The sequence below is a fragment of the Phocoena sinus genome, chromosome 20 (genome assembly GCF_008692025.1).
Source record: "Phocoena sinus isolate mPhoSin1 chromosome 20, mPhoSin1.pri, whole genome shotgun sequence".
In the NCBI taxonomy this organism is placed as follows: domain Eukaryota; kingdom Metazoa; phylum Chordata; class Mammalia; order Artiodactyla; family Phocoenidae; genus Phocoena; species Phocoena sinus.
This window is the reverse complement of record NC_045782.1, coordinates 14,843,741-14,870,112: the sequence shown is the minus strand read 5'-3', so window position 1 is coordinate 14,870,112 and position 26,372 is coordinate 14,843,741. Positions and strand designations below refer to the sequence as shown.

General features: G+C 39.0%; 1 protein-coding gene across 3 annotated transcripts in view; it reads right to left on the bottom strand.

The window, feature by feature from the left end:
* Positions 1-26,372, bottom strand: part of SSH2 (slingshot protein phosphatase 2) — a 243,296-nt gene that overhangs the window by 168,922 nt on the left and 48,002 nt on the right. For 2 of the 3 annotated variants that reach the window (XM_032615196.1, XM_032615195.1), the window contains exon 2: positions 11,409-11,489. The exons of the other annotated variant lie outside the window; for it this stretch is intronic. In XM_032615196.1, the coding sequence (XP_032471087.1) occupies positions 11,409-11,489 (81 nt within the window). The remainder of the gene's footprint in view (positions 1-11,408; positions 11,490-26,372) is intronic. 3 annotated transcript variants of the gene reach the window in all.

Below are 26,372 nucleotides of genomic sequence, written 5' to 3'. Positions count from 1 at the left end.
GCCTTGGCTATTTGGGTTTTTTTGTAGTTCCATACTAATTTTAGGATTATTTGTTCCAGTTCTGTGAAAAATGCCATGGTATTTGGATAGGGATTGCATTGCATCTGAAAGTTTGCCATTTGTGAAAACATGGATGGACCTAGAGGGTATTGTGCTAATAATAAGTGAAATAAGTCAGACAGAGAAAGACAAATACCATGTGATTTCACTTATATATGGACTCTGAAAAACAAAGCACATGAATAAATATAACAAAACAGAAACAGACTCACAGATACAGAGAACAAACTAGTGGTTGCCAGAGGGGAGGAGAGTTGGGAGAGGGGTGGAATAGGTGAAGAGGATTAAAAAGTACAAACTGCCAGTTATAAAATAAGTCATGGGGATATAATGTACAGCACAGGGAATACAGTCAGTATAACTTTGTATAGTGCAGAATGTATAAAAATATTGAATCACTATGTTGTACACCTCAAACTAATATTCTATGTCAATATACTGCAATAAAAATTTTTTTAATTTAAAAAAGGACAATATGGTATATATTAAATAATCAGCCTCTACCTTACATCTGCTTCCCAGCCAACAAGTTCTTCTCCTTAAAGGCAATTGCTCTTTTTAATTTTTATGTATATTACCAGATACAGTCTAAGTGTTTTTAAGGATCCAAACATATTCTTTTCCATCTGCTATTTTGTTTTTGGGTTTTTTGTTTGTTTTACACAAATGATACACACACTGTATTGCATCTTGGTGGTGTTGTCTTGGTGTTTTTTGTTGTTGTTGTTGGTTTTTGTGGTACGCGGGCCTCTTACTGTTGTGGCCTCTCCCGTTGCGGAGCACAGGCTCCGGACGTGCAGGCTCAGCGGCCATGGCTCACGGGCCTAGCCGCCCCGTGGCATGTGGGATCCTCCCGGACCGGGGCACGAACCCATGTCCCCTGCATCGGCAGGTGGACTCTCAACCACTGCGCCACCAGGGAAGCCCTTGGTGTTGTCTTTTCACAATAGGAGATAATTTCATATTGGTTCATACGGAAACCCTTTGATGGACATCTAGGATATTTCTAATTTTTTTCTATTACAAATGATGTTGCAATGAATAACTCTGAATATATGAATTTTTACACATATAGGAATATTTCTGGTGGATAAGTTTCTACTAGTGAAATTTCTGAAGCAAATGTTATGGGCATTCAGAATTTTGACAGATATTTCTAAATTATCCTCAGTAGTGGTTATTCTAATATACACCCCACCAACAATAAATAGGAAAGCTGCTTCCCCTGTGATCCTGCCAACACAATGCAATTATCAAACTTTTTTGATCTTTGCCAATCTGAGAGGTAAAAAATGGTATTGGTTATGAGAACTATTAAATATCTTTTCATATGTTGAAGAGCCATTTGTATATCTTTTTCTGTGAAAGTCTGTTAATTTCTTTTGCACATCGGTCTATTATGTTTCTGAGCTTTCAAAAAATTATAGAACACATTAGGTATTTTAGAAATTAGATCTTTGTCATGTGTTGAAAATCTTTCTCCCAACATGTTGTTTGTCTTTGACTTTGTTTACAGGATCTTTTAATGTAGAATTTTTGACTTTATTTGAATTTATCAATGTTTTCTTTTATGATTTCTGAGTTTTGTGTCATTATTTTTAAAAAGGCTTTCCTGCTCCAAGATTATAAAAAAAGTTTCTCCTGTATGTTCTAACTTGTAATATCAATTTTTTAAAATTTAATTCTCTGATCTATCTGTTATTTATTTTGTCATAAGACTTAGGTAGAGATGCAACTTAATTTTTCCATTTATTTACTTTTTCACTTAACATTTCATATATAATTTCTCATAGAACTATATATCAATAGTTCTCATGTTTTTCATTTTAATGGCTTCATTGAGTTAATATTACCATAGTTTACTTAACCATCTCCTCTCTCCTATTATTAAACATATTCACTAATATGTTAGTACATATACTTTTCTTTTAAAAAATTTCCTCAGAGGAAATTTTCAAGAATTAGATTTCTGGGTCAAAGAATTTGAACACTATTATAACTTTTGACTAAACTGTCAAGATTGCAAGGATCGGGCTTCCCTGGTGGCGCAGTGGTTGAGAGTCCGCCTGCCGATGCGGGGGACGCGGGTTCGTGCCCCGGTCCGGGAGGATCCCACATGCCGCGGAGCGGCTGGGCCCGTGAGCCATGGCCGCTGAGCCTGCGCGTCCGGAGCCTGTGCTCCGCAGCGGGAGAGGCCACAACAGTGAGAGGCCCGCGTACCGAAAAAAAAAAAAAAAAAAAAAAAAAAGATTGCAAGGATCGAGTCAATTTATAATCTTCACCAATACAATCATCAAGTAAGATGTATATATGAATATCACACACAAATCTTTTCCAAGCAGAAATTTACACTAGGCACTCTTTACATCTAAACAGTTAGGCTTATAATCCAGAATCTAACAACTTGCATCACACTTCTACAGACTCTGACCAGCCTAAGAATTGCTGTCATTGGGACTTCCCTGGTGGCACAGTGGTTAAGAATCCGTCTGCCAATGCAGGTGACATGGGTTCGAGCCCTGGTCCGGGAAGATCCCACATGCCGCAGAGCAGCTAAGCCCTTGTGCCACAACTACTGAGCCCACATGCTGCAACTACTGAAGCCTGTGTGCCTAGACCCTGTGCTCCGCAACAAGAGAAGCCACCGCAACGAGAAGCCTGCGCACCGCAACGAAGAGTGGCCCCCGCTCACCACAACTAGAGAAAGCCTGCGCACAGCAACAAAGACCAACGCAGCCAAAAATTTTTTTAAAAAAAGTCTTCTTTGGAGAAATGGATCCTTTGCCTATTAAAAAAAAAAATTAAAAAAAAAAGAATTGTTATTTCCTGGGAGGAAAAAGAGCAAGTGAACAAATTCTTCTGGAGCAAAGGGCAATGCAGAGGCCTCTGTTGGAAAACCCTAAGACAGTAACTTGGCAAATCAAGCATTGCAATAGAGTCAGAAGACTGCAGCATTTAAATTCAAGACTGTATTTCACTGTTCCTCTCTGGCCTTTCCCTTCCCAAGAGCAGTTCCCCTTCCTCCTACATTCTTTCCAAGCACCTTGAGGTTCTAGGCACCATCTAACACTTCTTAGCATCTTCCATGAGCAGTCTTCTGCTTGGTTCCTAAATCAGGACCTTCAAACTAAGTTCAAGTAAGGACAGGAAATAGGATGTTGATCCAAAGTGGAACATCCACCCCAGCCCATACATGTGAAGAGGGCATTTCTTCATGCAAATGTACCTAGCGCATTTACAGCAGAGATTTTCAGCTTCTTTGTGTCTCTCCATCATTTGCTGAAATTCATATACTATTTGCCACCCTGTTTGCTCCCCCTTCTCTATGCTGCCTCCTAGTGCTCTTTTTAAAGAAGCATTTTAGGAGGCAAGTTTCTTTTTAAAAAATTATCTTACTGTTATAATTTCTTTCTTTATGATGCCCTTCTGGAAATCTGGTACAGTGTCACAGTATGAATGCTGGTCAGACCAGAGAGGAGAGTCACAAACCTGGGGTGGATTCCAAGCACATGTCTAACAGGCAGCATGCATGGTGAGTAGAGCTTTAGGAATCAGACTTGAATTTCACCACTTACTAGATGTGATGCTAAGCAAACTCCTTAACTATCTTGAGCTAAAATATCACCACGTTAGAGAGGCTCTTCTTGATTATCCTTTATCTAAATGGCAATTCTGCCTTGTTATTCTTTATTATTATTTCCCCATTTGTATTTTTCATAGCACTATCACATTTTGTAACTGAATTCTTATTTGTTTTTTATTATGTGTCTTCCCCAATGGACTGTAAGTTCCATAAGTATAGGGTCTGACTTGTTCATCACTGGTTACTCATTTCCCAGCACGGTGACTGCCAGAGAGTAGACTCAAGGAATTGTAGAATAAATGAGCTCAGTTTTCTTATCTCTAAAACAGGGATAAATAACACTACTCACATCAGAGATGTAATATGAGATAATGAATGTAAAAATGTTTAGGATAGAGCCAGGCACATGGTTAGTGCTCAACAAATGTTAGCCATTATTTCATTTATAGTTCTCAGAAAGTCATGGCCTTTGAAATTATAACTCAACTTTCTTAATTGTAAAGTGAAAGGAAGAATTACTACCCCTTCCCTCTGCCAAAGCACACTGAGATTACAAAAACATAAACAAAAGGCATTAGGAGGAACGCAGAAGACAGGATCCATTGAGATTAAGAATTTGTTAAGTATACAACTCTCCCACAGCATCTGTCTTAATCAGGGCCATCCACTGCTCTCTCCAAGGTTAGCAGTTCTTGCCTAACAGCTCTGAAATCGCGACTTCACCAGGACTTCACCCCCAGCACTGAGAAAACAGATTACCTGGGAGAGCAAACTAGGGTTGAGAAAGACTGCTTGAGCACAAAAGTGGCAGCACTCTAGAAATGCATAGAAAGAATGGAGAATCAATCCTTCTATAAAATACCCCAGTGATATATCCAATTTCCAGTGATAAACACTATCTTACCTCCTGAAACATGAAACTTGATTGTTATTAAGCTACCTCCTCCTTCTCTATACTTCTAACAACGCTGTGTCTCTACAATATTCCAAATTCAGTCTTCAAATGCCCCCAAATCTGTAATCTTATAATTCCTCTCTAGGGAACTTCTATGAACCACTATTCTTAACTCTGGCTGCACGAAGAAACACCTATGGAGCTTTGTAAAGAATAAAAATGTTGAGCTCATCCAAGACCCACTGAATTAGGAACTTCCTAAAGTGAGATTTGAGTGTCTATATTTTTGAAAAGCTCCACAGATTATTCTGCTGCAAAGCCAGAGCTGAGACCCGCTATTCCATTTGCTCCTGATCTCCTCGCATGAGAATAACAATATTCTTTTCAAGGGTAAAGGCAATCCAGCATAAGGTTAAGGGCTCAAGCAGGGAGTGTCAGGCAGACTTGGCTCTCCATATCAGCACTGTCACATACGTTAGGCAAGTCTCTGTTTCCTCAGCTTTAAATGGGAAATATTAAAAGTACTTAACCTCAAAGACTTGGATTTAAGACTAAATTGTATGAAAATCACTTAACACATCTGGCAAATAGTAAGTGCTCAATAAATTATCTTGCTAACCTTCCAAAGGATAAATTATTTCCAAACTATAATCTTTAAAAAAAAGTCTGTACAATTGTATTAATGAAAAGCCTACAAGTCCTGCCATCTCCTGTTTTGCTTGTTCTCCTAAACCAAAATAAGGGGAAAATATACCTGAGCATGCCTGACCTCAGATCATGGAAGCAGAATAACTCAGCTAGTTAGAGCTTTTATTTGGTTGATTTTATAAATTAGGCCAAGTTCTTGGTTTCTGCCTGCAATTGTTTAACTGCTACATTCTGTATGTTCTTGTGCTAGATGTCTCAAAAATATGTCTCTGGTTAAAAGGAACAGAAATCAGACCAATACAAATCGAGCACAGGAAAGCAAGATGTGCAGGAAGCATCATTTTCAGATTCCTTTATCCAAGGTACGACACTATGTGCAACTTGTAAATCATTGTGCTAGGTGCTGTGGCAAATATACAGATGCATAAGAAGACGTTTCTGGCCTTTCAGTAATCACTTTATGAATTTAAATAACATATTTTAGAAGTTGCCACAAGTTAGTCATGTCACAGGCCAAATCAAGGATGGTGAGGAAAAGGAAAGACGGTCAGGATGCCCACTTTTTCCTCCTCCCCTCCAGAGCTAGACTATGAACTAAATTGTGCCCACGGACCACAGTGGCATTGTCCTGACTCTGCTGAAGACATGATGACATCAGGGAATACTATATCTGCCTCTGCTCTCAGCACAGGTAATGTGCCAAACCCATAAATTATCTCATTTAATTCTAACAACTCTATGAGACAGGTCCTATTGTTACACCTGTTTTACAGATGGGGGAAGTAAGGCTTAGAGAAGTGGAGTCACACAGCCAGTGTGACTTACTATGAGCTGGGACTTTGACTCAGGCTGTTGGAACCTTGAACCTGAGCTCTTTAAATATTACGTGATGCTGACCCCTGATTCTGGAGGTCAGAGAGGTCATCTAAAGGGCACAGCCTCATGCCCACATCAAAATCATATGGTCAAGAAGTCAGGAGAGCAGTTATCTCTGGGGGGTGATAGCCAGAGGGTGAGTAGTGACTGGAAGGAAGCAAGGAGGGGATGTTGGAGGAAGGGGGAATTGGTGGAGGGGAGTAGTAATATTCCATTTCTTGATCTAGGTCCAGGTTACACAGTTTCTTGATGTGTGTTTGTGAAAACTTCAGTTTGTGAAAATTTACGATATAAATAAAGTACAAAATAAGTGCACTTTTCTGTATGTATATTTTATTTTAATAAAGTTATAATACACAAAGTATAAAAGTGCTCTTTGATTCTTTTCTACGCCAGCTCCTAGCAGTGTTGACACAGGAAGTGTAAGTCTTAATAACCTCATGGAAAACTTTACCCTTCATTGACACAGGTTTACTGAGGATTTGACTTGCCTAATTTCAGTATGTTGCTCCTCTTCTAACAGAAGCCTAGCCAAGGAATTTCACTGAACAAAAGTTAATTGCATTGTACCTGAGGTAGTAAATGCATACAGTCAACTCATTATTCTAATCAATCTCATATTTTATTCTCTCTTCATGTAAACAGATGTTACAAATGTTGCAGATTGGAGCTCTGATTTGGAGGCAAAAAAAAAATTAGCATAGCTAGAGATAAAACAGTGGTTCTGAACCCTTGATTCACATTAGAATAATCCTGCGAGCATTTAAAAAATACTAATACCTGGGTCCCACTCACAGAGATCCTGGTTTAAGTGGACTGAGGTGAGACCCTGTTATTAAATTATTTTAAAAAGTCACCAGGTGATTCTAACGTGCAGCCATGATGAGAGTCACTTAAATTATAAAGCTAATTTTTAAGGTTGACTTTGTACCCAAGATTACTACAAACCTCATTTCTCTTCAAATAAATCGCTTAAGAGGGTAAGACTTCAAAAAAAGAAAAGTTGAAAACTGTTTCTCATTTGTTATTCTGGGATAAAATAGTCGAGCTATGCTTTATTCTGGAATAAAGAAAAATAATTTTAACATCATAGGAGGCTTTCTACCAGTGTTACCATTTGGATCAGACTCCCTCCAAAGGAAAAAATAGAAATACTGTTCATGGTAAAACTATGTTTCTGCCACTAGCAACACTTTTAACCTCTTTTCCGACCAGGTGCCCTAATCAGCAATCTCTTTACTATGCAGCAGAGGTGAGGCAGAAACAATTCAAATCATCCTGAACTCTGGTCTGACAGCTGTTCGCTGTTGGCTAAATGGCCATTTGAAACTCGTAATAAAACCCACATCTCCTTAGCAACGAATTTTCCTTTTTAAATTCTTTTTACATTTGTGTGCATTGGCTAGTGAAATGGTGTCTCTGCAAGTGAGTCTGAAAAAAGAAATAAAAAGCACAGTACAGAGAGCTGAAAGGGAGAGAGAGAGCTGAAAGGAAGAGGGTAAATACAAATCAACAGAAATGACCAGATGCACATGCTCGTTGGCCCACATACCATCACCACCTTCCATCCAACCAGTTGCTTATCATTGTATCTGTAGGTTCATCCACAAGCATCTTGCTTGTGCTTACAATCTCTAGAGATTTACAAAAGTAGATTTCCTGACAATAGCGGCTCATCCCCTTCTAAGTGTAGTTTTACTTTCTAAGCCAAAAAATCATTCATTGTTTTGATCATTCCATACACCATATTCTAAAACTTAAAACACACCAGAAAAACAGGATGCCTCCAAAGAATCTTGAAGATTTAAAGCTCCCTCTATCTTCAATCCATAGGTTGGCTACTCATTTGAACCAGGGCTTATCTTAATGCTAATAACTTTTAAAAATTCTTAAATCCTTCATCTTGTATTAGCCACGTCATATATTCTCTCTCTCCCAAAGCCATTCTCCTACCCCACTACACATGAAAACCTCCGCTGAAGTTGCCATCTATTCTGAGACACCTGTCCTGACCTAGAAGAGAATGCAAACCTAAAGTTTAAAAATGTAAAGTATTCTAAACCAAATAGTTTTTACATTTTAGATTTTCCTTTCTTTTCATTTGCCGTCTTCACATTCAATTCTAGAGGGTAGCTTTCCTTTTTTTTCTTTTTTTAATAACAGAAGGCTAATACCTTTCCCTTTCACTTGGCTATTCAAACATAAAATCTGTTTTGATTGCACAGAGGGAAAATGCATTCCCTACAAGGATATAATATCCAAGCAAAGGAGCGAAATAGACCATAAAAATGGTATGACCACCTATATCCATCCCTCTTCCTGCTTGGTAGGGTAGGGGTGGGGTCAGAAGAGCAAAGAAAGGAGAGAAAGAATTAAGTTGTATTCTTAGGAGACAAAATGACACAACAAGCATTTTCCTGACCTACAGGCTAGGGAAGAAACAACCCTACAATGGTAATGAATCCAGTTGTTTCTAGCTGAACCCCACAATCACCATAATGGGAATCCCAGCTCAGGCTGAGCTCTTTCTCCTTTAAGGCAGGATAGCAGTAGGTATGCGGATGGGAAATTTGAAGAGAACCCTCAGGAGTCTCAGTAGCTGCTGCAGCCACTAGTAACGGAACCTGCTCTAGTCACTGCCCACATTCTTTCTTATCTGGAGACAAAGTGAAACTCCTGCGCTAGGGCCAGTGTCTTCTTCCTCTGTGACCTCTTCCAGTCACACGGTCACCCTGCTCTAGGGCAGGCAGTCCCTCTTCCCATTATGGAGGCCTCCAACAACCCTGTGCATAGCAGAGGGAGCAAATAGCTTCTTCTGCTTCTACCCTTTATCTGGTTCCCTAGAGGCTGAGTGGGACTAGAGAGGGGGCAGAGATCTCTCTACATTCCTCTCCTCTCTTCCAGGAAAGCCCCAGGAGATGTAAGGCAGCCAGCCCTCTTCCAGAGAGAGCCATCCCTTCTTTGCCTCCAGCCAAATTTCTTTCCACTCACCCACAGATTTCTTCTCTCCTCCCCATGTACTGCATTTCCGTGAATATCCATAAAACTAATCTGTTGAAGAGCAGATTATACATTCTCCTAGAGTAATTTTAATTTCAGCTTTATTGGGGTAAAACTGACAAGTAAAATTGTAAGATATTTAAAGTGTACATCATGGCGATTTGATATATGAATACATTGGGAAATGATTCCCCCAACTGGTTAACTAACACGTCAGTCACCTCATATATTTATCTTATTTTTTTTGGTGAAAACATTTAAGTTCTGCTCTTTTAGCAATTTCAATTATAAAATACAATGTTAACTACAGTCACCATGTTTTACATTAGAGCCTCAGACCTTATTTACCTTATAGCTGGATGTTTGCTCTTAGGGTAGATTTGATATTTTAGGCCTAACCCCCAATGCCTTGGGCCTGGTAATTTGTACATGAGAGTCAATCAATGCTTGGTGAATGAATGAGTGTGTGCATAAGGGAAGGAATGAATATAGCTAACCAAAGTTCACATTTCTGTTATTCCAAGGTTTATTGAAAAAGTTCTTTATCTTCTTCTCTTCATTACAACAGTTAACTTCTATTTCAAATAGTTATCAAGATCCCGTACCACTTCCTTTGAAAAAAATTTGAAGTGGCATTTCAGTCAGTTTGCTCTGCAAAAAATTTTGTTTTCAAGTTTAAGCCTTCAAATTGGGAAGGAGCTTTTCAATCTCCTTCGATGTGGGGATGGGAATGGGAAGGTGAGAAAAGAAAAAAAAAGTATGGGAAACACTTCTTGAGCACACAAAACAGGATGAAGATCCAGTACCTTTACAGGTAAAGCCAGCCAAGTACATGTAACCACTTTTGCCTCTTGAAGAAGAAAAGACAACAAACCTGACTTAAATGAATGAAAGTTCTGGCGATAAAATCAAGCAATCCTGAGTAATCTTCAAATATATATACCCATCTAAATTTTTCTAAGAGAGAAAACTATTAAAACTAGAGCCTTTTCCCCACGTGTCCAACTTCATAAAAATATTCTTTATGTGGACTGCCATGCACTGACCTCTGTAAGACAAAATCAGCCAAAACAATAAGCCAGTCCAAGTCTAGAAGACTCCACTGCAGACTGAACAGGATAAATCTTGTAAGGCACTATATATAAGGAGACTGGTACACATTCCATCACTGAAGATGCTGGCTGCTGATAATGAGCTCACTGATGGCTGTCAGCTGAGACCTGATGTCAGCGCTACCCCTGATTATCACACAACGTTGGGCAAAGAATATAACATTTCCACCCTCAGTCCGTCATCTGCAAAATGTTGATAATAAATGAGTGTTCATATGAATTCGTCAGTTAATGTTTTCAAGTACTAGGGAAGTGAGTACCACTCCAGCTATTAGTGAGTCACAATAACTGACTTCATGCCATTTCAGACTCTTCGTCAGTGCTGAATGAAGTGCAACCAGATAAATCAACATAACGGTTGAATGAGGTCTTAAAATAGAGATCACCTTCACTGCGCCATGAAGGTGAAGTAAAGACAGTTTAAAAGCAGGCAGTACTATGGTGATATACTTGAGAGGCACAGCTTCATTCGAGAGAGAGTTTCCATTGATGAAACTTCAGCGATATTTATAGAATACCTACTATGCACAATAAGCATTCTGGAATAGACAGAACTCAGATTTTATCATCAAGGTTTGTAGAACCTAGTTTTAGCCATGGCTAGCAAAGGCAGTTATCTTATTGGAAGTGATACGTAGTTAATTTAAGTCATTCTCTAACTTCAGCCTGATTCTGTGGGTAATTTGCAATAATTAAGCAACTCTGCCGGGGGTCAGATGAGATCAATACAATTTATAACACCTCATGAAATGTAGTGAGATAGTTCTACATTTGAGATGATCTGGATGACTCTATAGTCCAGGATTTATAACATTTCTTTGGCTTAACATTATCAACAGCCAGGATATGTTAGGTCTCTGTATGTGGGGAATAAAGGTCCAGTGGCAGCACCAATATCAAGCAGTTGTCACAGGGAAAAGACCATAAAAAAAAATGTGAAAAACCCACAAAAACAATCATATTCCTTAGTGAAGGAGACTCAAGGTTTCAGGGTGCAACATTTACCTACTTTGAGAGATATGCTTTGAATGGAGATTATTACACATACAAATATACCATATATTTATACATACACTCATTCCAAGTCACTTATTTGCCTTCCCAGGCTATTTGGATGAGTGAGGCCAAATAGATAAAATAATAGGCATTATCTCAGATGCAGTTAAGAGCCAAATTTACTCAAAAAGCTCTCACTTGAATCACAAAGGCTGTATAAAGACAAATATCTACGTACATTGGAATCACTAAAGATTTCTGATTCTTCACGTTCACAGCAAAGTAATGCTGCGGATTCACTGTCTTCCAAATGAGAGCTCTGTAATACAAACAAGATCATTCCAGAGATCCAGATAACAGGGCCATAAGCATAAGGGAAAAGGCCAGCAGAAATCACAGTGTCAGTGTTAGCCCATAGGTGAGAAGGTGCAATTCTGATTAGTAACGGCTATTTTGAAGAGAATAAAGCCAACAAGATGATTGGTTAGGAAAACTGAGGAATATTTGAGTAGCAGAAGCATTTTCCGTGGTTTCCAAATTGGGCAATGGGATGTCCTTTTTCTGTAAAGATGGTGCTACTAAACCTTCAGAGTATGTACTCTGGACTTTTTCCAGAATGGGGTAGGTTTGTGTTCACTTACCCTCATATTCAAAGGTATATATTTGATGACTGTTTGGAGACAGGCTTTAGAATGTAACATAGCACATGATTAAGGGATCTAACTACTAGCCTGGCCTCGTTAGCCCTCTGCTAACAAGTGTTTATAAGAAGAGCCAAAAAACATGCCCTACCCAAGTCCTACTGACAGATGCCAGAAAACAATTTAAAACATTTCTTCCACTCTCCAATCTCTTTTTCAAAATCTGTCTAGAAGACAGATAAGAAAAATGAGACAAAGGAGTGAAACAATGAGCTGGTAACAAGAGTATTTTTCCCTTATGACTAACAGCAACACAAAAAAGAGAAGAGAAAAAGCTCCAACTCTAACCCATTAAGTTCCTTCAAATGTTTTGGGTAACAGCTGCTGGAAACTGAGTTACTCCTACATAGAGATATATAAACTTATGTCATCAAAACTTCACACTACCATATGATCCACCAAATCCACTTCTGGGTATAAATCCAAAGGAACTGAAATCAGGATCTCGAAGAGACATCTGCACTCCCATGTGCACTGCAGCATTATTCACAATAACCAAGATATGGAAACAACCCAACTGTCTATTGACAGATGGGTAAAGAAAATGTGGTATATACCTACAATGGGATATTATTCAGCCTTAAAAAAGGAGGAAATCCTGCCATATGTGACAACATGGATGAGCCTGGAGGACATTATGATCAGCGAAATATGCCAGTCACAGAAGGACAAATATGCATGATTCCACTTATTTGAGGTATCTAAAATAATCCAACTCACAGTAGCACAGAGTAGAATGGTGGTTGCCAGGGGTTTGAGGGGAAGGAGGAAAAGGGGAGTTGTTCAAAGGGTATAAAGTTTCAGTTATGCAAATGATTACATTTTAGAGATCTGCTGTACAACATGGGGCCTACTGTTAACAATACTGTGCATTAAAATTCTTTGTTAAGAGGGTAGATCTCATGTTAAATGTTCTTACCGCAAAACAAAAACCCAACAAAACCCCTAAGGGGCACAAGGAAACTTTTGGAGGTAATAGATTATGTTTATTACCTTGATTTTAATGATGGTTTCATGGGTGTACGCATTCATCCAAACTCATCAAACTGTATGCATTAACTACGTCAAGTTTTTTATCAATTACATCTCAATAAAGCTATTAAACAAAAAACGTCTCACTACCGGTGGCTGAAACTTAATCATATACAACTACTTTATTGCTCTCATGGTTGACTCATATTTTGTATTTTCAAAACTGAGACTGTGCTTCATTCAACTCCCAGAATACCTGCAGAGACTGAGTTTTAGAGTGCAAATAAACAAAGTAAAGTTCAGAGTTCCTACTTCTCCTAACTGCCTTCTCCTGGTTAATTTCCTTCTTACTTTTTTCCTACCCTGATCCTTTACCTACTTTTGGTTATTGTCCTTACAACCCGGTCTCATATTCCATTTCTCCTCCCTCTTCCTCTTTCAGAAAATAAACAGAAACAACTAAATATTTAAAATCATTTTTAGGTCCTGCAAACTCAAAGTCTCTTTATTCCTTACTCCCTTGCATTTTGGAGGAGGAAAAAATAAGAATATTTACTCTCCTTTGTCTTTTCAAAAAGAAAAAGTCAGTCTACAAAATATGTGAATACTTCTAATATTACAAAAGCTAAAGGCTTAATAAATAACAAACAAAATACCTGAAGGAATAAGGTAGAGATCAAAGCTGCTTTCAATTCTCCCAAATTCCCATATCACAACAAAATGATAACATAGATAATATTAAGCATATCAAAAATGGCTTGTCACTGTCAAGGTGTACACAAACTGAAAAATGTACACATTAATTAATCCAAATTATACTAGTTAAGATTTTTAAGTTTTCATTCTTGTATATACTTCAGCATGTTTACATGAGCTCTTTCAAAATAACCTTTCAAGAAAGAGGTTCTTTTATATAAAATGGAATATTACTCGGCCATAAAAAAGAACGAAATTCTGCCATTTGCAACAACATGGATAGACCTGGAGTGTATTATGCTTAGTAAAATAAGTCAGACAGAGAAATACAAATATGGTATGTAATCACTTATATGTGGAGTCTAAAAAATAAAACAAATGTATATAACAAAACAGAAACAGACTCACAGATATAGAAAACAAACTAGTAGATACCAGTGGAGGAAGGGAAGGAGGAGGAGCAAGATAGGGGTATGGGATTAAGAGACACAAACTACTATGTATAAAGTAGATAAGCAACAAGGATATACTGTGCAACATAGGGAAATTATAGCCATTATTTTGTAATAACTTTAAAGGGAGTATAATCTGTAAAAATACTGAATCACTACACTGTACATCTGAAACTAATATAATATTGTATCAACTATATTTCAATTAAAAAAAGAGGTCCTATAATGACACTTGCATTCCTAAAGTTATTTTAAGACTTTACTGCATACTTATTATTATTATTATTATTTTTGCGGTATGCGGGCCTCTCACTGCTGTGGCCTCTCCCGTTGCGGAGCACAGGCTCTGAACGCACAGCCTCAGCGGCCATGGCTCACGGGCCCAGCCACTCTGCGGCATGTGGGATCTTCCCAGACCGGGGCACGAACCCGTGTCCCCTGCATCAGCAGGCGGACTCCCAACCACTGTGCCACCAGGGAAGCCCTACTGCATACTTATTAACTGAAATTCAATTCATTAAGATACAAGGTATCAATTTAAGTGTGCTGGTAGCATTAAAAGTAATTGGTTCCTGGAACAAGTATTTACCTGCAACCAACGTATTTAATTCTAAATTAAATCCTAAGAATCCTAAAGGAAGACAAAGAATATTTCGATTTCTTTCTTCTGCTTTCTGAGGTACTTGGTAATTCCAATTCCTGAGTTGTTTCTGGGTTCTGCAGATTGAACTGTCTTGCTTATGACTATTCATAGAAGGAACTTTCACATATTGAGTTATGGGGAAGTCATTCTAGCTTGTACATGATTGAACTTTAATTTTATAAGCCTTTTGTGGCCTATCAAACATACATTGTACATATGCTTTAATCACTTAAAAAAAAGGTGCTTTTACCAGAAGTAAGGAATGTTCGTGTTAAAAATAAAGATTAAGGGCTTCCCTGGTGGCGCAGTGGTTGAGAGTCCGCCTGCTGATGCAGTGGATACGGGTTCATGCCCCAGTCCAGGAGGATACCACATGCCGTGGAGCGGCTGGGCCCATGAGCCATGGCCGCTGAGCCTGCGCGTCCGGAGCCTGTGCTCCGCAACGGGAGAGGCCACAACAGTGACAGGCCCGCGTACAGAAAAAAAAAAATAATAAAAAAATAATAATAAAGATTAAATGCCTCCCTTCCTGCGACGCCAATGCTGGTACTCTTTCGATGATAAAAGTTCCTTCCCAGATGCCAAGGTCATATTGATTTGCTGTGTATATGCTGATCTGGTTTTTTTTTTTAAACCTTGAAGAAATGTATCTCTGACCTGTCTGATGTTCTTTGTTCTGACAAGATATAAAACTGTGTTGAAAACCATGCTCCTCCAGAGCAGTTCCCCAGGGTTATTTGAGAGGCTGTCTCTCGGGCTATAGTCCTCAGTTTGGTTCAAATAAAACTCTTTTTTATTCCTATTATAGACTGTTTATTGATTATTTTCTTTGACATTATAAAGGATTTATTCTAAGAATGAATGCTTAGGAACTCTATTAATGTAATTTAGCATGTAATTAAGAAAAAAAATAAATGATTATCTAATAGATATCTAATATGGCTCTGTGGAAATATGCCCCTTTGGTCAATTATCATTTGGAGAAAAATAGGGGCTAAGATTGGTTAGGAAAACACATCCATATGTAACAAGAAGTTTCAATCCAGAACAACTTCTGAGCAACAATTATTGTAATAAAATGTTGCAATCTTTATATGGAACTTATGACGTAAAGCATCATGTACTACGGAGGATGTTTTGAAGAGTGTTAAAATCTAACTTGTGCAGTTACCTAACAATTTGCAAGCAGAAGTCTTAAAAAATAATCCCAAAAGAGTCAAAACCTATTCCTACTGTTGTCTCTTTTATTCTATTTTTGCTACAGCTTATGTGATTTTAAGAAGTAGAAAACATTAAGTATTATTACATTTCTATCTTTCCTTTTTTCCTGCATCTTTTCTCCCCCCAACTCTTTTAGGGGTTCTAATTAAGTGAAGAATCGCAGTTGTTCCTTCTTTTCTCTTTCTTTTGACTGCGTTGGGTCTTCGTTGCTGCGCGTGGGCTTTCTCTAGTTGTGGAGAGCAGGGGCTACTATTCGTTGTGGTATGCGGGCTTCTCATTGCAGTGCCTTCTCTTGTTGCGGAGCACAGGCTCTAGGCACACAGGTTTCAGTAGCTGCAGCACGTGGGCTCAGTAGTCGTGGCTCATGGGCTCTAGAGTGCAGGCTCAGTAGTTGCGGCGCGGCTTAGTTGCTCTGCAGCATGTGGGATCTTCCCGGACAAGGGCTCAAACCCATGTCCCCTGCATTGGCAGGTGGATTCTTAACCACTGCACCACCAGGGAAGTCCCTGCAGTTGTTCTTAAAGAACTAGAGACTTTGAAAATATACTTTGGACATCAAACAATAAAATACATGTGTAACCTAAAGCCTGATGACCACTTTCCGACTAAAAGCTTTTAACCTTTAAAGGTCAAGACAAGAAGTAGATCTTATTTATCCTGACACTTATGTGTAACTGGATTGAACAAAGCAATTTCATAGCCTAAGGATGACCCAGCTGAGAAAACTCTCTGCAGTCCCTAACCCCAAGTTACACATTTAAAACCATTCTTTCTTTTCTTTCTTTTTAAAAAATTACATTCCCATGACTTATCTATTTTAGAAGTTTGCACCTTTTGACTCCCTCACCCATCCTGCCCACTCCCTGCCTCCGGCAACTACCAACCTGTTGTCTGTATCTGTGAACTTAGCAAAAAACATTATTTCAATAAGTACGTGGTAAACAAGATTCAGAAGGTGTCAGAGGGTATTTATTTTCCTTCCATCACTGTCCCCCACACCTCCTAGTTCTCTACAACCCCATTCCCAGAAGTACTCACTATGCTAGTTTCTTGGGATATCTTTTCAGAGATATAGTGTACACATACAAGCATTACATGTGTATATATCCTTTCTCTAAAATATACAATGGAAACACACTGCACCTATTTTTCTGTCGCTGCCTTTTTAACTAATCTTTGTTTAAAATTTTTAAAATTGTGGTAAAATAACATAAAATTTACCATCTTAAACACTTTCAAGTGTAGAGCTCATTAGTGTTAAGCATATTCACATTGTTGTTCAACCAACCTCTGGAACTTTTTCATCTTGCAAAACTAAAACTCTACACCCATTTAAAAAAAAAACTTCATTTCCTTAGAAGAAGTAAAATTGTCACTGTTTGCAGATGACATGATACTATACATAAAGAATCCTAAAGATGTCACCAGAAAACTACTAGAGCTAATCAATGAATTTGGTAAAGTTGCAGGATACAAAATTAATGCATAGAAATCTCTTGCATTCCTATACACTAATGATGAAAAATCTGAAAGAGAAATTAAGGAAACACTCCCACTTACCACTGCAACAAAAAGAATAAAATACCTAGGAATAAACCTACCTAGGAAGACAAAAGACCTGTATGCAGAAAACTATAGACACTGATGAAAGAAATTAAAGATGATACCAACAGATGGAGAGATATACCATGTTCTTGGATTGGAAGAATCAATATTGTGAAAATGACTATACTACTCAAAGCAATCTACAGATTCAATGCAAACCCTATCAAATTACCAATGGCACTTTTTACAGAACTAGAACAAAAAATCTTAAAATTTGTATGGAGACACAAAAGACCCCGAATAGCCAAAGCAGTCTTGAGGGAAAAAAATGGAGCTGGAGGAATCAGACTCCCTGACCTCAGACTATACTGCAAAGCTACAGTAATCAAGACAATATGATACTGGCACAAAAACAGAAACATAGATCAATGGAACAGGATAGAAAGCCCAGAGATAAACCCACACACCTATGGTCAACTAATCTATGACAAAGGAGGCAAGGATATACAATGGAGAAAAGACAGTCTCTTCAATAAGTGGTGTTGGGAAAACTGGACAGCTACATGTAAAAGAATGAAATTAGAACACTCCCTAACACCATACACAAAAATAAACTCAAAATGGATTAGAGACCTAAATGTAAGACCGGACACTATAAAACTCTTAGAGGAAAACATAGGAAGAACACTCTCTGACAAAAATCACAACAAGATCTTTTTTGATGCACCTCTTAGAGTAATGGAAATGAAAATAAACAAATGGGACCTAATGAAACTTATAACTTTTGCAAAGCAAAGGAAACTACAAACAAGATGAAAAGACAACCCTCAGAATGGGAAAAAATATTTGCAAACGAATCAACGGACAAAGGATTAATCTCCAAAATATATAAACAGCTCATGCAGCTCAATATTAAAAACACAAACAACCCAATTAAAAAATGGGCTGAAGACCTAAATAGACATTTCTCCAAAGAGGACATACAGATGGCCAAGAAGCACATGAAAAGCTGCTCAACATCATTAATTATTAGAGAAATGCAAATCAAAACTACAATGAGGTATCACCTCACACCAGTTAGAATGGGCATCATCAGAAAATCTACAAACAACAAATGCTGGAGAGGGTGTGGAGAAAAGGGAACCCTCTTGCACTGTTGGTGGGAATGTAAATTGATACAGCCACTATGGAGAACAGTATGGAGGTTCCTTAAAAAACTAAAAATAGAATTACCATATGACTCAGCAATCCCACTACTGGGCATATACCCTGAGAAAGCCATAATTCAAAAGGAGTCATGCACCCCAATGTTCATTGCAGCACTATTTACAACAGCCACGTCATGGAAGCAACCTAAATGCCCATCGACAGACAAATGGATAAAGAAGATGTGGTACATATATACAACGGAATATTACTCAGCTATAAAAAGGAATGAAACTGGGTCATTTGTACAGACATGGATGAATCTAGAGACTGTCATAAAGAGTGACGTAAATCAGAAAGAGAAAAACAAATATTGAATATTAACGCATAGATGTGGAACATAGAAAAATGATACAGACGAACCGGTTTGCAGGGCAGAAATTGAGACACAGATGTAGAGAACAAATGTATGGACACCAAGGGGGAAGGGGCGGGGGTGGTGGTGGTGGTGGTGGTGGTGGGATGAGTTGGGAGACTGGGATTGACATGTATACACTGATGTGTATAAAATGGATGACTAATAAGAACCTGCTGTATAAAAAAATAAAATTAAGTTAAAAAAATAAAGTAAATTAAAAAAAAATTAACAACAACAAAATTCTTCATTTCTCCCTCATTAGCCCCTGGTAACCATTATTCTACTTCCTGTTTCTATGAGTTTGATAACTCTAGATGTCTCATATAAGTAGAATCATATAGTATTTGTCTTTTTGTGACTGGCTTATTTCACTTAGCATAATGTCCTCAGTGGTCATACACGTTGTAGCATCTATCAGAATTTCCTTCCCATTTATTTATTTATTTATTTTTGGCTGTGTTGGGTCTTTGTTGCTGCGTGTGGGCTTTCTCTAGTTGCGGCAAGCGGGGGCTACTCTTTGTTGCAGTGCACAGACTTCTCATTGTGGTGGCTTCTCTTGTTGCAGAGCACAGGTTCTAGGCGCACGGGCTTCTGTAGCTGTGGCACATGGGCTCAGTAGTTGTGGCATGTGGGCTCTAGGGCACACGGGCTTCAGCAGTCGTGGCTCGTGGGCTTTAGAGTGTAGGCTCAGTAGTTGTGGCACACGGGCTTAGTCGCTCCACGGCATGTGGGATCTTCCTGGGCCAGGGATCGAACCCATGTTCCCTGCACTGGCAGGCAGATTCTTAACCACTGAGCCATCAGGGAAGTCCTTCCTTCCCTTTTAAGGCTGAATAACATTCCACTGTATGTATATACCACATTTTGTTTATCCACTCATCCATCAATGGACATTTACTTCATGATTTTTGATCACTGCATGATATCCCATTGTATACATATTCCACAATACAGTTCATCAGTCTCCTATTGGTAGATTCAAGTTACTTGTATTTGTTTTCTCATTTGCTATATTGAATCATCACAAACTTGATGGTTTAATCAACATAAATTTATTATCTTACAGTTCTGGAGGTCAGGAGTACTAAAATCAAAGTGGTGGCAGACCCATGTTCCTTCTGGAGGCTCTAGCGGAGTGTTATGGGCTGAACTGTGGTCCCCCCCAACCCCAAATGTATATGTTTAAGTCCTAATCCCTAGTATCTCATAGTGTGACTACATCTGGAGATGAGGTAATTAAATTAAAATGAGGTTATTAGGGTGGGACTTCATCCAGTACAACTGGTATCCTTATAAGAGAAGATCAGGACACAGATACACACAAAAGAAAGATCATGTGAAGACACAGGGAGAAGACAGACATCTACAAGCTAAGGAGAGAGGTCTCCGAAAAATATCAACCCTGCCAACACCTTGATTTCTGACTTGTAGCCTCCAGAACTGTGAGAAAATAAATTTCTGTTGTTTAGGCCACCAGTCTACAGTACTTGTTATGGCAGCCCTAGCAAACTAATACAGAGAGAATCCATTTCCTTGCCTCTTCCAGCATCTAGAGGCCACCTGAATTTCTTGGCTTGTGGCCCCCTTCCTTCATCTTTAAAGTTAGCAAAAGTGGGTTGAGTCGTTCTCATATCAGTCCGACCTCTTCTCTGTCTCCATCTTTGACTTTTAAAGATCCTTATAATGACACTGTCCCCTACTCAGATAATCCAGGATAATCTGCCTACTTTAAAGTCATCTAATTAACAACCTGAATTCCATCCAACCTTAATTTCCCCTTTACCATGTAACATAATATATTCACAGGTTCACAGATGAGGACTCTATTGGGGGAGCCATTATTCTTCTGCCTACCACAGAATCTTCTTTTCTGCAAGTTTTACTGGGGAAAACAATTGTGCTTTAGAACCCAATATTCACACCAGTACAGTGGGAAGCACAAAATTAAGGGACCAAGCAACGCTAGAGCTATATATTTTACACTTAAAGAGGATCCTAAAAATTTAGTAGCAACAGCAGGATGTTTGAAATAGCTTTTTCTAAATGATGAATTGGATTTGATCCAACCACAGTATTTTACACAGGCCTCTTTATAATCAATGGTACAGATCTGCAAGATAATTGGTTAGTATTAAGGATATAATCTATGGCCAGTAATAATTAGACTGGGTCAACTTGACAGATTAAATCAGAACGAATTGGTGATTCCTTCTTCTAAGCATCCATAGTTCCCTGCACATATATTTTCTAATGCTTACCTCACACTGCCGTAATTATTTCTATATATATTGTTTCTCTCTCTAGACAGTGAGCTTCTCAAGCTGTATCTCTAGAGACTGGCACAGAGTAAGCATTCAGTAAATGTTCAGTGAATGAGTTAAGTGACAGCATTAGTTGTTACAATTCTTCCTTGTTGCCAATAACAATAACACAAATTAAGATGAGTTATAATCTTTGTGTATAGTTTTGGTTAAGAGACCAAGAGTCTTCACTACCCTAAACACACGATGTTTGTCCATTAATTAGTCATAGTAGCAACAGCTCCTATTGAAGAGCCAATTGTTACATGAGACACTGCCTCCCCTGGGCTCCAAGTCAACGTGGAGGCTTTAAGCCAAAAGAGCATCTTCATTTCTCAGAGCTACTTAGCAGCTTGGCTTGTCAGTGGCTGAGACTGTCCAGGTATTCATGCCACAGGACTCCCTGACTCTGGCTTGCAGTTAGTCCATTTCATCTGCAAAGGTACTGCTGCTCTCTACACTCTGTATGTAATTCACAGCTCTTTTATGGTAAGCATCACAGGCTTGTTTCTCTACTCACTTCTCCTTTCAGAAGGAATATAATCTTTCAATCTAAATTTTAGCCATCCTTCAAAGCACCTCTCAAATCCCAGAATTTCAGGAAGCTTCAAAATGATGACTTCAGCCTCACTGGCCTTGGCAGGGGTTAGCCATCAACAGCCTGCTTTCATATGGCCAGCAAGCTAAGAATGGTTTTCACATTTTTAAATGGTTGTTTTGTTTTGTTTTCTAAAGAAAAGGCAAAGAAGAATATGCAACACAGACCATTTAAGGCTGGCAGAGCCTAAAATATTTACTGTCAGGCTTTTAACAGAAAAAGTTTGTCAATCCCTGGCCTAGAGCATACAATTTAACTCAGGCTAATGAGAATACTGCCTAGAACTGTCTCTAATCTTTGTACAGATCATAGTTTTATCTCCCTGCGGTTTTATGGAGATATAACTGAAATATAACATTGTATTAGTTTAAGGTATACAACATAATGATTTGACATATGGATATTTTGTAGATTTAGAGATTTTGCTTTTAATTCTTTGAATATTCACTTATGATAGTATTTCAGATCCTATACAAATGCCACATTACTTGTACCAGCAAATTCACACCCTCACACAGAGATAATGTGAAAATATTTTTTAAAAAGCTCACCAAATCCCATGATCTCCATGAGGTTTGGTTTCCTTTCTCTTCTCTTTTTCTGATATAACCATCTGTCCTACAAGGGCATGTTTCTGAAATAGGAGAAAAATTCCTATTTTGGAAGAAGCAGTGATTCTCAAAGTGTGCTGCCCAGACCACCAGGCACAGCCTCACTTGTGAACTGGTTAGAAATGCAAATTCTTAGGCTCCATTCTAGATCTATCAAATTAGGAAATCTGGGGTTAGGGCCTAGAGATGTGTTTTTAACAAGCCCTCCAACTGATTCTGATGTACATTAAATATATTAACTGTAAGTTAAAGTTTGAGAGCCACTGGACTAAAGTATTTGCATCTGTAGATAGCACATATATCACTGCTTTAGAACCAGAATGATGGAATCGTATCATTCCAAAACTAACTCCTGATAGCAAAACCAACAAAAGGAAAGTAGTGAGTAAAGAAAAGTGGCAAGTGAGATATAAAAGCAGTTATTCATATGCACAGGTTATTCAATTTACATAAAGGGGCACCACCTGTATTTAATGAATGCGTATATAAGGTAACTAAGCTAGGTACCATGATGGATTCTGAGAAGTAATCATCCACAGCAGTAAGAACAAATTAATAAATGAGTAATAAGTCCATAAACACAGAGAAAAGCCAAGAAGCTGGTGGTAGATGCTCAACCTTCACTGGAAGCCCACAAAAAGAATGAGAGTAAAATAGCTGCTGCACGGACCTCCCTGGTGGTGCAGTGGTTAAGAATCCGCCTTCCAATGCAGGGGACACGGGTTCAAGCCCTGGTCCAGGAAGATCGCACATGCCCCAGAGTGACTAAGCCCGTGCACCACAACTACTGAGTCTGAGCTCTAGAGCCTGCGAGCCACAACTACTGAGCCCATATGCCACAACTACTGAAGTCCGCGCACCTAGAGCCCATGCTCCACAACAAGAGAAGCCCCTGCAATGAGAAGCCTACGCACTGCAACGAAGAGCAGCCCCTGCTCGCCGCAACTAGAGAAAGCCTGCGCACACCAACAAAGACACAACGCAGCCAAAAATAAATTAATTAATTAATTTAAAAAAATAGCTGCTGCTACTCAGAACTTCAAGATCTGGAATCTCAACATACAAAAGAAAAAAGAAAACTTCTGGATTCATGTCTCTAGTTGATAATTAAGTGGCTCAAAATTGATATGTAATCTACAGAGAGATGGGTTTGTCTCAATTTAGGCAAACCAAATATTCTATTATTTTCCATTTTCGGTTAGGCTTCTGCTATTAACTAGTTAGCTGCTTACTTCCCTCCTGTTCTGTGTAGGAGTTAAAAAAAAAAACAATTCTGTCAACTTCATGAGCTGAGAGCAAGCTAGCAAAACAAGGAGGTACAGAAAGCTTAACTCCACATCTGCTGAAAGCATACAATTCTTGTTGACCCCATTTATTTGTAAATCAACCTACATATTGTCTTCTGGCCTTTAACGCCTTAGAATTCTAATTCTTTATTTCCCGCCTCAGACCAATGTATGAGAGCTATCTGTGGTTTAAACACAACCATTAATCACCCCCAACTCCCCCCTCTCTCTCTCTCTCTCTCTCTCTCTCACACACACACACACACACACACACACACACACACACAAACACCTTTAAAACTTTTTTGTGTAGCTTGATTTGGAACCTGGGCTATGAAAGTGAATTAGGTTTTAGAGATGCTAATGTGTATGCCATGTAATATGACCACTGCATGCTTCTGTAGAGTGTGCAGAGGTGAAGCTCTTTATTCCTTTGGGGAACACAGGTTTGAAGAGCAAAAAGAAGGCTATTTTAGAGAAAGTAGGAGAATTCAGGAAACAAGAGGAATCTGAAGAAGACACTGAGTAAGAAAGGAGAGAAAAGCCTCCGTTGGACAATTGTCTGGGGATGTGTGCCAGGAAAGAAAGATTGCTGTTACTGAGATAGAATCATGAGACATTACCAAGTCAGGTTTCAGACGATTGTGAAAAGAACAGTTTTTTACTGAGAACCGAGGATTAGGCCTATTTTCCAGTAAGTAAAGAGCTTGATTCCTTCTGCAATAAATAAGAGAACTAAAAGATTTAGCTCTAGTACTAGAAGAGGAATCTAGGTTGATCAGCAAGGAAGGCTAGAGATACCTAAAATTAAGAACTAACAGGCTGAACTGGGAGTAAAGTGAGTGATGGTTTTGTATTTGTAATTAATTTCCTATACAAATTCTGACCTCAAGATCTCTTCACACAGCAGAAAGGTCATTTTTGCATTTTAATTGATGAACTGGACTATGATGAGAGAAGCTGCCCAGGAGCTTAAAGGTTGTAAACCTTAGGCTATAATCTTTCAAAGAAATTCTCTCTGGAGAAATAGTTACCACCAACAGTTCAAACTATCCAAGGGGAACCTCACCTGAATACCATTCCAGAGCTCTCCTTTCCTGATCCAAACTTTCAACACGTGCTAAAAAAATCACATTCAGTTTTAGGTATGGCAGAGGTAGGGTCTACCTCTCAAGATCCTTGAATTCTTAAAGCTATTTAAAGGTGAGAGAAGCCCAATTACAAAATCTGTCCTAGTCTTTTTCTCCCTAGTCACCCATATTTCAGAGGCTGACACCATAGTGAGATTGCCAAGCTCCTTGGGGAAAACTCATGCAGGTCAGAGACAAAGTGATCACATAAAATTCAGTTTCCACCAGAGAATTCTGAGAAGGATCCCTATCAAATACTGGTCATGGGCCTGTGAAATCCTCCCCACTCCCCTCAGTGAGGAGAAAAAAAGACGGACTTTTCAGCCTCTCTCATCCTGCATCATAAAAAATAATCTGGAAAAGTGGGACTTTGGACTTTGTGAAGGGCTAATAGTGCAGAGCTGACCATAAGTTGAGCAACGTAAGGAAACGAGCAAAGAGATGAGAGTGGAAGTGTCTCAAGAGATTCCAGACATAAAACAGCAATGCCCCAGAGCGAGAGGAGCAAGAGAACCTGGAGAGAAGAACCCATAAAAGAGGGCACTTCTCTAAGTTTAGTTTCCACTTTAGGAAAAGGATTTTAGAAGTCAATTCAGAAATTGCTTCAAGGGCCAGAGATTCCAGGGCGATGGTCAATACCAAGGGGGTCTTATCTCCTAAACCACAATTGGAAGATATCATTAAGAGCCATTGTGAGAAACTCCCAAAAGCTGAAGTGGTCTATGGGCTCCAGCAACAAAGCAGTGTCTCCTACAACCAAGAATGCTGGTTGCCCCAAATCCAAGCCAACCATGCTTTAAAAAGGAGATTGCTGGTGAGTCAAAGCTCAAATTTGAGGTAGGGCTCCAGTACCAGTCACTGGGCTGTCCCCTTGCAGTGTTCCTTAATTCAGTTGGGTTGGCTTCTAAGGTCTCAGAGTCCCATCTCCAGAGTATTTCCAATGGGCCAGGGCAGCTTTCCAGGTGCTGTGTGTCCTTATGGAGGCCAAAGGGAAACACCTTGGGTCCCTAAGCTTCAGGCCAAAGGGAAGAGCCAGGACAAGGATTTTGCACCAACTGACAGAAGCAAGGATACTAGACTAGAGACTCAAAGGAGGAGGATATCAAGGACGAATGAAGGATTGGGGGACTCACAAGGGAAGAGTTACCCTGCCTAGGCCAGGGCATTAGAGACCCTTGTGAACAAGGCCCGCTGATTACTGCCACAGAAGGAAGTTCCTCTGAAAAGAAACTTGCAGAAAAGGATGACTTGCTTTTGAGAGTGGCTTTTTCTCAAGAATAGAGGCAAAGTGCAGGAAGGTCCCCTGTAGAAATCAAAGTCCATGTCAATCTCTGCACAGAGCCCAGGGCCAGTTGAAACCAGAGCTCTTTACATGAGCAGCAGGGATAGATACTAAAGCACAGGAATTTATGATAGCCACTATCCTGATCCTAGAGAAAAACTGGAGCTTATGCATGGACTTCTTATATGGGACATCAGTCAG